At 41.3% G+C, this 12,135-nt stretch overlaps 1 protein-coding gene across 1 annotated transcript in view; it reads right to left on the bottom strand.

Moving 5' to 3' along the window:
- NOX3 (NADPH oxidase 3) overlaps positions 1-12,135 on the bottom strand; it is a gene marked incomplete at its 3' end in the record, with an annotated part of 57,805 nt that overhangs the window by 34,580 nt on the left and 11,090 nt on the right. Inside the window, exons 6-8 of the mRNA XM_082855477.1 lie at positions 10,059-10,240; positions 6,425-6,554; positions 1,218-1,310 (exon numbers count right to left, since the gene is read on the bottom strand). Coding sequence (XP_082711603.1) covers positions 1,218-1,310; positions 6,425-6,554; positions 10,059-10,240 — 405 coding nt within the window. The remainder of the gene's footprint in view (positions 1-1,217; positions 1,311-6,424; positions 6,555-10,058; positions 10,241-12,135) is intronic.

Genomic DNA, 12,135 nt, shown 5'->3' with positions numbered 1-12,135 from the left:
TTCCAGGCCCCCAGGTCTTCTTTTGTGGCAGGAGGTATAAGGGGGCAGAATCTAGTGTCTAGATACTGTGACAGTATTTTTCCATTCAGAAGAGAATTTCACAGCATTTTAATCATTAGTGTCTCCTCTCCCTACTGATACTCGTTCTGATTCTGCTGTTAAATGGTCTCCCTAGTAACAGCTCGAGTAGATTTCCAGAAGTTTTACTGTCTGGCTCTTGATACAGCTTGATATCCTTTGGTGCTTAACTTAAAAACAGCAACAGGGAAGCAGTTTAAAACAGAAATATGAAGCAATTTCTGTGCATCTGCTTTCATGAAGACAGTTAAAGAGACAGAGTATTCGTTAACATTGTATTCGCAAAGCTGCATGGGTTTGGTTAGCAGAGAGTTTCTTTTAAGAGATTGAAACAACTAGGGGGAGAGTCTGGGGTAGGCTTTCGGTCTCCTTGGCATTTCTTCTTTTTTAAAAAATTTTTTGGCTGCACTGCACAGCATGCCTGATCCTGGTCCCCAACCAGGGATTGAACCCCTGCAGTGGAAGCATGGAGTCTTAACCACTGGACCGTCAGGGAAGTCCTCCTAGGCATGTATTCTTGATCTATCTGCTGAGGTCTTCCTCCAGCACGAGGTAAAAATTGGAGAGCGGTGAGGAGGGAGGGCAAGATTGGAAAATATTACCACCGTGCCTTCATTCCTTAGGGCAGGGCCCTTCCTCTCCATTTTGAACACCCCCAGTGCCCTTTCTCCCTTTGAACCTGAGGGTGACTGTTCCCGCATCTTCTGTTGAGTGGTTCCAAGTGAGAGTGTGTATATTTGAAAATATGTGAACATTATTTGCGTGTTTGCAACGTTCGTATTTTTATACTGTGGAGGAAGTGATTATACTCTAAGTCACTATGACCCATGTAAAGCGTACTCAGCCCTCCTGCGTTTTCCCCCTAGAGACACACCGAAATAAAGAGAAATACAGATGATTCCAGGGCTGTACCATAACCCTTATCAGAATTCTGTGTACCAGTCAGAGCCCTGCTCCCTGTCTTCAGTAAAATTAGTCTCACTAAAAGATGCACAGGATACAAGAAATTATTAGAACAGAAAATGAGCCTCTAAATTACGGATGGTTCTGCAATAAAAATGGCAAATTAAAAACTTGGGCTAATAAAAAATTTTCATCTACACTCAGGTTTTTATCCAGACATAAACCTGCATGCATACCTTGGTAATGACAACTTCTTGTTGAAATCGCCAGAACCTAAGTATTCTTTCACACGCATACAAGACCACAGGGCCTAAAACCCATTTCCAAGCCTGCAGAGAGAGAGGAAAAGGAAATGAAAATAGAATCCAAATATTTCCAATTTGAACCAATCAATATGTAACATGACGGAGTTCAGACATTTTCCTTTAAGTTTGGGCCAGTTATCAACAACAAAGATATTTCCTTGTATTAAATGCTACAACATTCAATTATTCCTTGAAGTCTACAAGCTTATTTAAGAGACTAAACTCTTCTGTATTGGTTTTTAGGCTTACTTGATCAATGATGCTTTTATGTAATTAGAAATAATTGCATTTGCAAAGAAATAGAAAGCAGATTGATGTTTATGTCATATATGATAGGGTCATAAATGCTCCCAAACTCAGCCAAAGTCAAAGGCTTACAAACTACATTACTGAGTTAATAGGACATGAAAATTCAATAAAAAATGTTTCGAACAGTAATTTTGGGGGCCAAGAATGCATCACAACTTGGGGGATCTGCCTAGAGCAACTCACACACCCACCCTCCCACTCCCACTCACACACATGCGTGCAGCCAATGTTATATGGAATAAAACAAACTTAGTTTCTCAGCACTTTATTTTTTTTAAAGTCTTTCTTTATTGAATTTGTTACAATATTGCTTCTGTTTTATGTTTTGGTTTTTTTGGCCACGAGGCATGTGGGATCACAGCTCCCCGACCAAGGATCGAACCCACACCCCCTGCATTGGAAAGCGAAGTCTTAACCACTGGAATGCCAGGGAAGTCCCCAGTTTTCAACACTTTAAATCTAGGTTTACAGAATCAGAGCAAAAGCCTCAACACTTGTCTGGAGAATTTTGACAGGGAACTTCCCCATTCTGTGTTAACCTTTTATGAATATAATCTGCCTTACTGAGGGTCAGTTTACCAGCAGGCCACTCTTGTACCATGGGTTGGGTTACAGCATTAGGTGTGTGCTTCCCCTAAAAGGCAAGGAATGGCAACTTAAAATTTTTGAAGATTTGATATCTAGGTTTGGTATCAAACAACCTTCTGAGGCATATGATATTCTCTTTATTTTGCAGAAAAGGAAACTAAGGCTCAGCAAGATGAAACAAATTGTCCAGGGTCACAAAGGTGATAAACAAGGTGCACAGTGAAGACATGAACTGGTCTTGACCACCCAGCCTGTGTTCTTCCCATGTCATCATGCTTCCTTCTGTCCAATGCTGACATTAGAAAGGGTACGTATTTTACAAACTATTAGAGACTCATTAATTCATTGAATTTTAGGAGGATAAGGGTTCTTGGATATCTAGTCTAGTTCTTCTTTTAAAGAAGAAATAACATAACGTTCTGGGAATGAGTATGAGTTGCCTAGGGACACAGAAGGCGGTCCCAAGAGAGCCAGGACTAGAACCCAAGCCTTCTCCTAACTTCCCCGAATTCCCTCCTTGGAATTCTAAATCCACCGACCTTACTCTTAGAATCCGATCTCAGGAACAGAAAGGGTGTCCCCTTCTCTTGAACTCAGATATTCACTAAAAACCTCACCGACTGACTCATCACCTTCCTTGTTCATTACTCCCCTATCTATTATCCTTCTCTGTCTTTTCTGTTGACATGACGACACAAGCCCTTCAGCATCATTTTTGCTTTTGCTATCTTTCCTGTTTCTTCTAAATCTCTTTTGTTTATTTCTAGGTCTGTTTGCACTGCACTTTTTCTCACCTACATCAACCTTCTGTGCTTTTTCCCTGGGAGCCTCTTGTTTGCCTGACAAAGGCTCGATTTATGTAGGCAACACAAAGCAATTTGACCCACTTATTCTTTTCTGCCTCAGTGGGGTTCAGCAATGTGTGCAGAATAGCAGAGAGAATAAAACCTTCTGTCCACCTATGCTGTGGGTGAGGTAAGGATGATGATCAGAGTAAGGGATGAGGCAGGAAGGGGTAGACATGAAGGATGCGGTTGGACCAAAGCAGTGAATCCTTAGGTCTCTTATGCTCGAATGAACCAAAAAATATTTTGAGAGTTGGCTTGGATATTTACAGAAATGATAACAAGGATGCAATTCTTTCTATATGAGCTTAGAGAGAGATTTGCAAAAACACTCCCATAGTTTCTATGTAATTTTACAAGGAATCTTCCACACCCATTTTAGAAAGTTTGCAACATCATACACTTCATTTTGTTGGTGTCAAGTCAGTCATGCTCTCTGCTTTTTCCATGTTGACAAAATGGAACGGATTATTTTTCTTTGTACGGTTAGTCAGGGAGGAGAATGTAAGCTATTAATCCTTGGCTCTATCTCTATCTAGTATATAAATTGCTCCAGGAGGAGAAAGCCCAGTTTAGTTACACTGTGATACTCCTGGGGCCCCTGGAAGGTAGGAATGGAGGGAGAGGATGGCCAGAGATGAATATTCAAAGATAAATATCCCGGCAGTGATGACCAGGATAGGCAAGAGCAAGTAGAAACAAGAAGGAGACACGGCCCAGAGTGGGAGGGGCAAGGTAGAACTTGGACTGGGTCCCAGAAGACCTGGCTTCTGGTCTTGGGGTAACCATCCCTCACCCTATGCCTTTAGGAAAATCTTGGGTATCTTTATGTTCAAATTTTCTGCTTTATAAAATGGGAGAATTGAAGGAAATTATTATTTGGGTTCCCTCCAAGCTCTTATATGTTTAGTTCTACTCACAGAGATAAACACAATGTCGGGGTCATAGAGCTGTAGATAGCAGCAGAGAGCTGACAAAATGAGGAGTGGAAGGAGGCCAGAGATTCAGAATGAATGTCAAAGAGTACAGAGGTGAAAGTTCATGGCCACAGAGTTAGGAGCTCTGGCTCCTTGATGTGATTTTGCTAGGAATGCCCTTTGTGACCATAGGTAAGAAATAAAAGCTCCTTGGACCTCGATTTCTCCATCTATTAAATAAAGGGTCAGGTCTATTTAGTATCTAAGTTTCTTTAATGTTAAAAGACCTGTGGATTTTTAGCTTTATTTTTCCTTTTCTAAAAATACTCAAAAAGTCATGGTACAGTGAGTATTTTATGATAGAAATAAAACCATGTTGATTTAAAAGCTGCAGTAATGAAACTTGTTTCCTCCACTTTCACTCCTGGTTTCTCATTCCTACCAGAAATAAGAACATGCTGGCTTTGATTTTATTTTATGTATGTGTTTATGAATGGCCTCTATTTCTAGACAATAAGATTTCCAGGAGTGGAAACCACATCCCTGAATCCTGCGTCTACTGCGATGCCAAGAATATAATAACCACTCAGCAAAAGTTTACCTCAGTTAAAGCTTTTTCCTATACCATTGACATCACTCCCTAGTAATTTAAAAAGTGCCAGTCTTATTACTATTATTATTTGTTAATGTTGCAGTTAAATGAAATAAGGTGCTTCTTTGGCTAAGGAAGGCCAAGGCATCTTTTGGGATGGATTTTGCATGAGGAATTCTATAGAGTCTGGAGTCTTGCATGTGTCTGTGAGTTTGGGTAGAGAGGGGGAGTGAGACAAGTGGGGGAAAAGGGGATTGCAAAGTATAACTGTTTCCTTTGATCAGTTCAGTTTATATGAAGTGATGTACAAAGCATCCTTAGCTCTACCGTGGGAGTAGTACACCCCTAAAGGTGAACTGATAAATATTCTATTGAGAAAAGCACCGTGAAAATGCACCGAGTTAAGAGAGGCAAAGAGGAAGAGATGGATTCCTGCAAAGACGGGGTAGGTGCGGTGCAGTGAAGCGAGGGCACTTGTCCTTGGGATGCCTTTTGGATTCAGCGTCTCTAAGACATCAGAGAGAATATCGTACAGCTCAGCCAAGCGGTAATTGCAGAACCCACACACGCTTTGAATCAGGATCCATTAAAAATAATGGGAAAGAGTGACAACCTGAGTTTGGGTGTGCAAGGAAGTATAGCAGGGGAGAGGGAACAGAGAGGTGGGTACGTTCCCCCCTTTTCATGATAGTTAACGTCAGCATACGCTTCTGGGAGCAGGCTCTAGTCTGTATTCATGAGGTGTGGGAGAGTATTGATTTTTTTATGGAGACACTGTAGCTGAACATTTTAGTGAGGCATTCATGTTCCTCATTAATATGCAGGCTGGGTAGTGGCTCCCGATGGTTGGGTTTAAGACAGAGACAATCTATACCGGCCATTAAAAGAACCACAGTCTAATGGACACATCCATTCCACTTCTCTTGGTTTTAAACCTTCTTCCTAGCTGTTTCCACTCTTAAAATCCAGCGCTTAATTTAATAGTTAGGGATTTTCGAAAAAGTCAATCATTATATTCTTCATATGCTGATGACATAATTTCCCGAATCCTCACCATTTATATACTGAAGACTATCTTCCCATTGTTTAATGATACATATTTTTTGGTACTTGTTTCCTCCTTGTTTTAATCTGCTGGCTTTATTTACTTTCCTTCATGCATTACTCAGCTGCCCCAAGGTTTGCATTGTTCTAAGACCTGTGAGGATACCAAAGAGAATTACTATTTCTATTTATCTATGCCACCAAGTGTCATGCTTACAGCATACCCTGGAAATCTTACTTTTGAGATCTTGTGGACATTATCGTCTACTCTAGTTAAGTCTATTTGGGGCTAATATTCTCATTATTTCAGTAGTAAAAGCTTAATTAGAACAGGAAGTAAATGCGTGTAAACTCAATTTTTTCCATCTCGAAAGTTGTGGAAAGAAAGAAGGCAAGCTTATAAAGAGGGCATGATTCTCATTTGGTCGTCACCTAATGTTCATTTGGGAAGGGATGCTATTAATTCTCAGAGTGGAGAGGGCAGTTGTTCAGGGGGTAGGGAGCTGAGTGCAGAGGGAGGTGAGCCAAACAGCTTTCTGACTCCTCTGGAGACAGGACTGTGCTTTCGGGCGCGGGGGGGGGGGGGGGGCTCTGAATTCCCACCCTCTCAGCCATCCATATTTAACTGTAAGTGGAAGAACACATTTCAAAATGAACAAAGTGCTTTTGGCAGGCAACCTCTCGTAAAATGATCCATAACTCGAGTTCCCCATTAGCACACTTAATAAAGAGTTGGCTTTGTCTCATGGTGACATGCGCTGTTCTTTTTTCAAGCATATAAAAGCTCTAGCTATTTCGACTGTGGCGACAGCTATTTTTAAAAGCTCCTGGGCTCATTCTTACCGAAGGTTCCTTGCCAGAAAATTGAGGCACGGGGCACCGGGCAGCTGTCTGCCACTCCGCGAGGTGTTCTCTACAGAAGGTGACGTTGTGTAGCAGAAGACTCTCAGCAGTTTGCCCTCGAACAATCCGACTTGCCATTAAAAACAAAACAAAACAAAACCGCCAAATTTGAAACTGATTTTGTGCAGTGTTGGGATGCCACAGATACATAGTCTACGACGGACTCTGCAATAACATTTCCACTGTCTTGAAATCTGGGTTGGGGTGTATTTCCCTGAGGATCTTTAAAAATAGGAATTTAAGAAGCTTCGAGTAACTCTGAAGATACCAGAAAAGAAGTGCCCCTCGGTGGTATCCTGTGTTAAACTGAAAGCGTCTGTAGTAGAGAATTCATAATGAAGGGAAACTGTGGGAACACATCCTTTTGTAGACTGTTGACTTTAATTAGGTTACGTCTTGTCCTGAGTGCTGATTTGGGCTAATTGGCTACCTTTGTACTATTTGGAAATTTTGCAAATTTATTGAACTTCTACCCTTCCTGTTTTGTTTCTGGAGTTTCTGAAGCACCTAGAAGTTATCAAGTGAAGAAGTCAAAAGAAGTGCCCTGAATAATGGTATTTTTCCCGCCAGTGACCGATAGCAGGCGTAGTATTTGACAGGGTAAAAATAGGTCAGTGTGAAATGTGTCTTCAAGACGATATTGTTGAATTGGAGAGTGAAAAAGGAAGCTGGCCTTCGTGAATGGAGCACTGGATCAAGAGTCCTGTGGTACTGCTATATATATATATATATATATATTTTTTTTTTTTTTTTCATTGTTTGGCCGTGCCATGCAGCATGTGGGATCTTAGTTCCGTGACCAGGGATCGAACCCATGCCCCCTATAGTGGAAGCACGGAGTCTTAACCACTGGACTGCCAGGGAAGTTCTGATCCTGCTATATTATATTTGCTACAGATGCAGTACCCATTGACCCTGGACAATTTGCTTAGGTACAAATTCCTCCCTTTACCCACTGGTGCACAGGCTGTGAAGCATGTGATGCTGAGGTCATGTAATCCAGGTGTTGCTCAATTCCTAGCAGTTTATGAGTAAAATACATGGATTAACTTTTGAGGAACATGATCCTCACAGAGAAAATTTAGCATGACACAGCTCAGGTCCTGGGTAGCCTGTGGAGTAACATGTCTCCTTTTGCATCGTAGGGCCTGGGAGGAGGGCACGGCAATGCCCTTGGAAACAGCCTGGAGAACCGCCATCCTGGCCTTTGTCCCAGTCTGTTTTATGGAAGTCATCCAACTTGATAACATCCCACTGAGTTAGATGAGCAAAACTATCTGTGAATCTCCCATGAGCAAATGATGCCCAGACAGAGGAAGGGTGAATAAAAAATAGGAGCCAGAGGAAAAGAATCTGTCAATTTTAACACCTTCGTTCTCAGGCCTTGGACAACATTTCTTATTTTACCTAAAGGAACCTCAGAACACTTCTCAAATGCAGTAGGTATCTTTTTAAAAATGTTTAAACTTTTTATGTCTTCATCTATGCCATCCCAAAATAAGAAGATTAGTGGGCTTTAACACATTCCAATAATCCTACTTGGCATTTTTGTACAGAATTTGCAAATTACTTTTTGCTGTAAACAGTAGCTGTAGAATACTTCACGCTGAGAAGATTAAATGAGGCCCTTATCCCAAAATAAGCCTTCCAACTAAGTTAAAATGACTAAAAAAAATTTCATCTTATGAAATGTTATTTGGATATTAAAAAATATCTCCAATGAAACACTGCCCATTGAAATCCTCTTGCGCTTCTACAATGGACCAGGGTGTGAATGCTGGGGAGGAAGGATCAGGGCGAGGCACGTGTCATTTTTGTGAAGAGTTCCTCTAGACACATGTGAATTACGAAGAGCCTCTCAAGTGAACTACAGGGGTTAACACCCTGGCACCGGCGGAAGAGGCCACAGAGAAAGGAAGGCCTGACAGTCTTTGGGGTGGAAGGCTTAGGGACCATCCACCCCACCCTCCAAATACAAAAAGTCAGGGTGAGGGATGGCACATTCAGAAGAGTCAACTGCAGGTATTTTAAAGTTAAAAGAGGCTAGAAAGCCCTTAGCCAGGCAGCAGCATCAATATGAACATTGACTGACTAGGTTTCTAAAGATTAGCAGAGGGATGGCCAATTTTTTAGGGTAAAATACACCCCTGGGGCAATTCTTCCTCCTACAATGTCTGTGTCAGACAAGCTGACAGATGATGGGGGAGCTCTTAACTGGGCAGAGGCAGTGGCAGCCGTTCGGAGCCCCTTCAAGAAGTGGAGGGCTGAGATGAGGGGTGCTTCTAGTGTGGGAGGGAGACTGGAGGACGCAGTTGACTTGCTGGGAGGTGCTGATTGAGAAGAGCTCCCAGAGGGCCCCGCGTGGGATCCACAGTCACCGCGTGGTGTGTGACTTGCTTGGCCATCCAGCCTCTTGGGCCGTGTGTTTGCCCTTCCAGGTCTGGGCAGAAACAGAGCCCACCTCTGAGACTCGGCCCCCCTGCACTCAGCAGCTGCCGTGGTGGGAGAACAAGGTGCAGGATATTGTATCATGTCAGTGTGGGTAGCAGATGAAGAACTTCTGGCAAGCCATACAGGGCTTTGCAATATCACCAGGCACGGTCTTGCAAGTGTCGAGGAATGGTTTATTCACGAAAGTAGAGACCCAATCTTCAGGGCTTGTTACGAGTAAAGGTTTGGTTGCCTGAAGACCGGTGTCTTGGGTCTGACTGCCATTTATTTGTCCTGGGATCTTGAGCGAATCACTTAACCCTTTGAACATCTGTTTCCTCCTTATGAAATGGGGAATAACAGCACCGTCTCTATTGGACAGGACGGTTTTCAAGGTCAAATTGATCATGCATATACATAAATGTACTTTAAAAATTTAACATGGGAAAAAAGGGCATCAATTTATGAAATAATTAATATGGGACAACCTAGTTTACAGACATCAATTGGTTAATTGGTCTAGAGCCATTTTGGTAATATTTAAAGCATTGAAAACATTATCTTTGAAGGTGCTATACTTCAGATGCTGCTGCTCTAGCTTCCTGATGAAGGAATTAAGAGTTATCAGGTGGGTGTTGAATGCCAGCACAGCATTTTATTGGATGTTTGAGGAAAAAGGATTCCTAGAGGTCAGACGGGGAAACTGAGATTCAGGGAATTGAAAGCCTTGCACATGGTCACTCTGAAGACCAGTGGCAGAGCCTAGGTCAGATTGGCCATCTCACACACTGTCCCCTCCCTGACACTGGGATGATTTTGGTCAAGCAGAAGTAAACTCTGGGTGTCAAAAATATATATCCCAACGAATCCCATATAAATTGGATCGTGAAAATAGGTTCTGAATGAAACAGAGATCTATTGTTACTCAGCATTCATTAAAATTCTTATATACATATCAAGACTCTCCAACAGAGTTAGCTAAGAAAAGTATAATCCTTCACCACCTATGTTGCCTATTTTCAGTATTATTAAAAAGGTGTTTGGCACAGAGAATGTGCTTTTTTCATACATTCTATGTGTCCATTAGTCTTGCATGTCATGTTTTTCCATCTAAAAGACTTTCTAAGACGCCGTAAGGACTCACCCTGCCCCGTGGATAGCCAGACCGATAAAGAAGATGATAAAAACATGGTGTGTGTACCAGAACAACTCATAGGACGCCTGCCGGATGAACTCGGTGGAAGAGGTCATGATCAAGATCAAAGCCAGAGAGATCAACAGGCCAGTAACACCCGCGACTGTCCTTAGCAACTCAGTGATTGTGTTCTAAAAGAAACAAGCACCATGACATTAATGTCTCAGTCCTGTTTTTCCATTTTAGGATCAATATTTGAGAGTCTAAGCAGGTAGCAATTCACAATGTTCTCATCAGAAGCATATTAGCCTCGAAAAGCATCCCCATACACTTCAAGAGGGAACTTCCTTGCCCTCTCCTCTACTCCACCTGAGGGTAGAAATTCACTCTGCTCAAATTTTGCCCAATGCCATTTTGTTAACTACATTTATTGTTCCATCTGTATAAATCAATTGTCAAGTCAAAATTATTATGTTGAATTGAAATTAGGACAACATATGAAAATGCATTTTAAGATACAATACTGCAAAATAAAGCCGAGTTTCAAGTTTTTAATTTTTAAAATAAGAATGTCCATGCTTAATTGCATCTTAACATTAATAAACACCTTTTTGGAGAGGTCCCTCAGGGGCATTCCTAACAAAGCAGCTGCACACTCTGTTCCCCTGGCGGTTATTCCTTGCTCTCGCTTTTTAATTGGAAGGACCATGACTTGCATTTCTTTCATGTTACCTCAGGAGGCTTGGAATAAGGCTTTGTAAATCCCAGGTGATCAATAAAGATACAGCTCCCCTTATCAGATAGACCCTGCCAAAAGGCCAGAATTCTGCCCTGTGAAAGTAGAGGTTGATTAAATAGCTTTCTAGAATGTGAATCACAAAGCATTTTGTTTTTATTGTGAGTTTCCCATATTCTGGCCAAGTCATTAGTATTCACACATTGTGTTACTATCTTTGAGACAACAATGAGCTCAGTGAACTCACACTATATCTTTTGTCAGTAAAATCTCATTAATTTGGGCTGCTTTGAGATCTTAAGGTAATTTGGACAGGGACTTCTCTGTTGTTTATTTCTTCTTCATAGAGCAAACAGTGGAAATAAAATTGAAAGGGGTATGTGTAAAACAGTTAAAAGACTTTTTTCAAGTGTACCCAGGCATTTTAGAAATCCATTTACATCATATGATGTGCTAATTACAAATCATTCTTCTTTGCTTATTAAAGCAAATCCCCACTTCCCTCTTGTCACGACATAGACTGGTTTCAGTTGCAATGATTTGTCTTAAACAATTCCACCGTGTCTCTTTAGAAATACTCTGTAATGTACACACTGTGTTACTGATACCCATCTTTCTCTAAATATCCCAAATTAGAGGGTTTCCTGAACTTAATTAGTACTTAAATAGTATATTGCTTCTAAAATTACAAAATAACCATATAGGGAGTAGCTTAATCATCTTGTTAAATTGCTTTAAAAATATTTATAATAAGTGCTATTTATTACATAGTCTCTTCAAAATGTTGAGATTTATTCTCGGGTGTGTATTGCAATGAATTTTCCAGAGCCTTAGTGGGGAAAAGAGTTAACCCCAGTAGGTGCCCAGACAAATCCTGCAGCTCAAATGAGTACACCAAAGGCATTCCATTCCCACAAGCTTAGGGCATCTGTAGCTTCTAATTGCTGTCAGCTAAGAAAATGTAGCTCTACTTGATCAGTGGCCTGGTTTTCAAAATCATCTTAGGATAATTAGAGGACATGACATGGAAGAATTTCCCCAAAAAGAGACTTTGAATTTTGCTTCTTCAAATCAGGCTGCGTGGGCAAAAGGGTCACTTAAAGGGATGGCCCAGATGGTAGTGGAGAAATTTCCATTCTGGAGAGTATTGTCTTAGGGCTCTCCTTGGGCAGTACAGATTTTTGAGCTTCGTCAACTTGCTGGATACATGTTCCAATATAGTAGGTAGTACATGGCAAAAGTTTAAATCAATCAGGAAAAGAGAGGTAGAGGGTGGATTAAAGGAGAGAAATGTCTTAGTCTTTACAGATGGCTTTCTGTGGCTACATGTTGGGTATTCTTTTTTGTTTC

The sequence above is a fragment of the Leucopleurus acutus genome (genome assembly GCF_964270905.1).
Source record: "Leucopleurus acutus genome assembly, chromosome: 15".
Taxonomy (NCBI): Eukaryota; Metazoa; Chordata; class Mammalia; order Artiodactyla; family Delphinidae; genus Leucopleurus; species Leucopleurus acutus.
The sequence above is the reverse complement of the archived record's forward strand: the minus strand, read 5'-3'. Positions and strand labels throughout refer to the sequence as shown.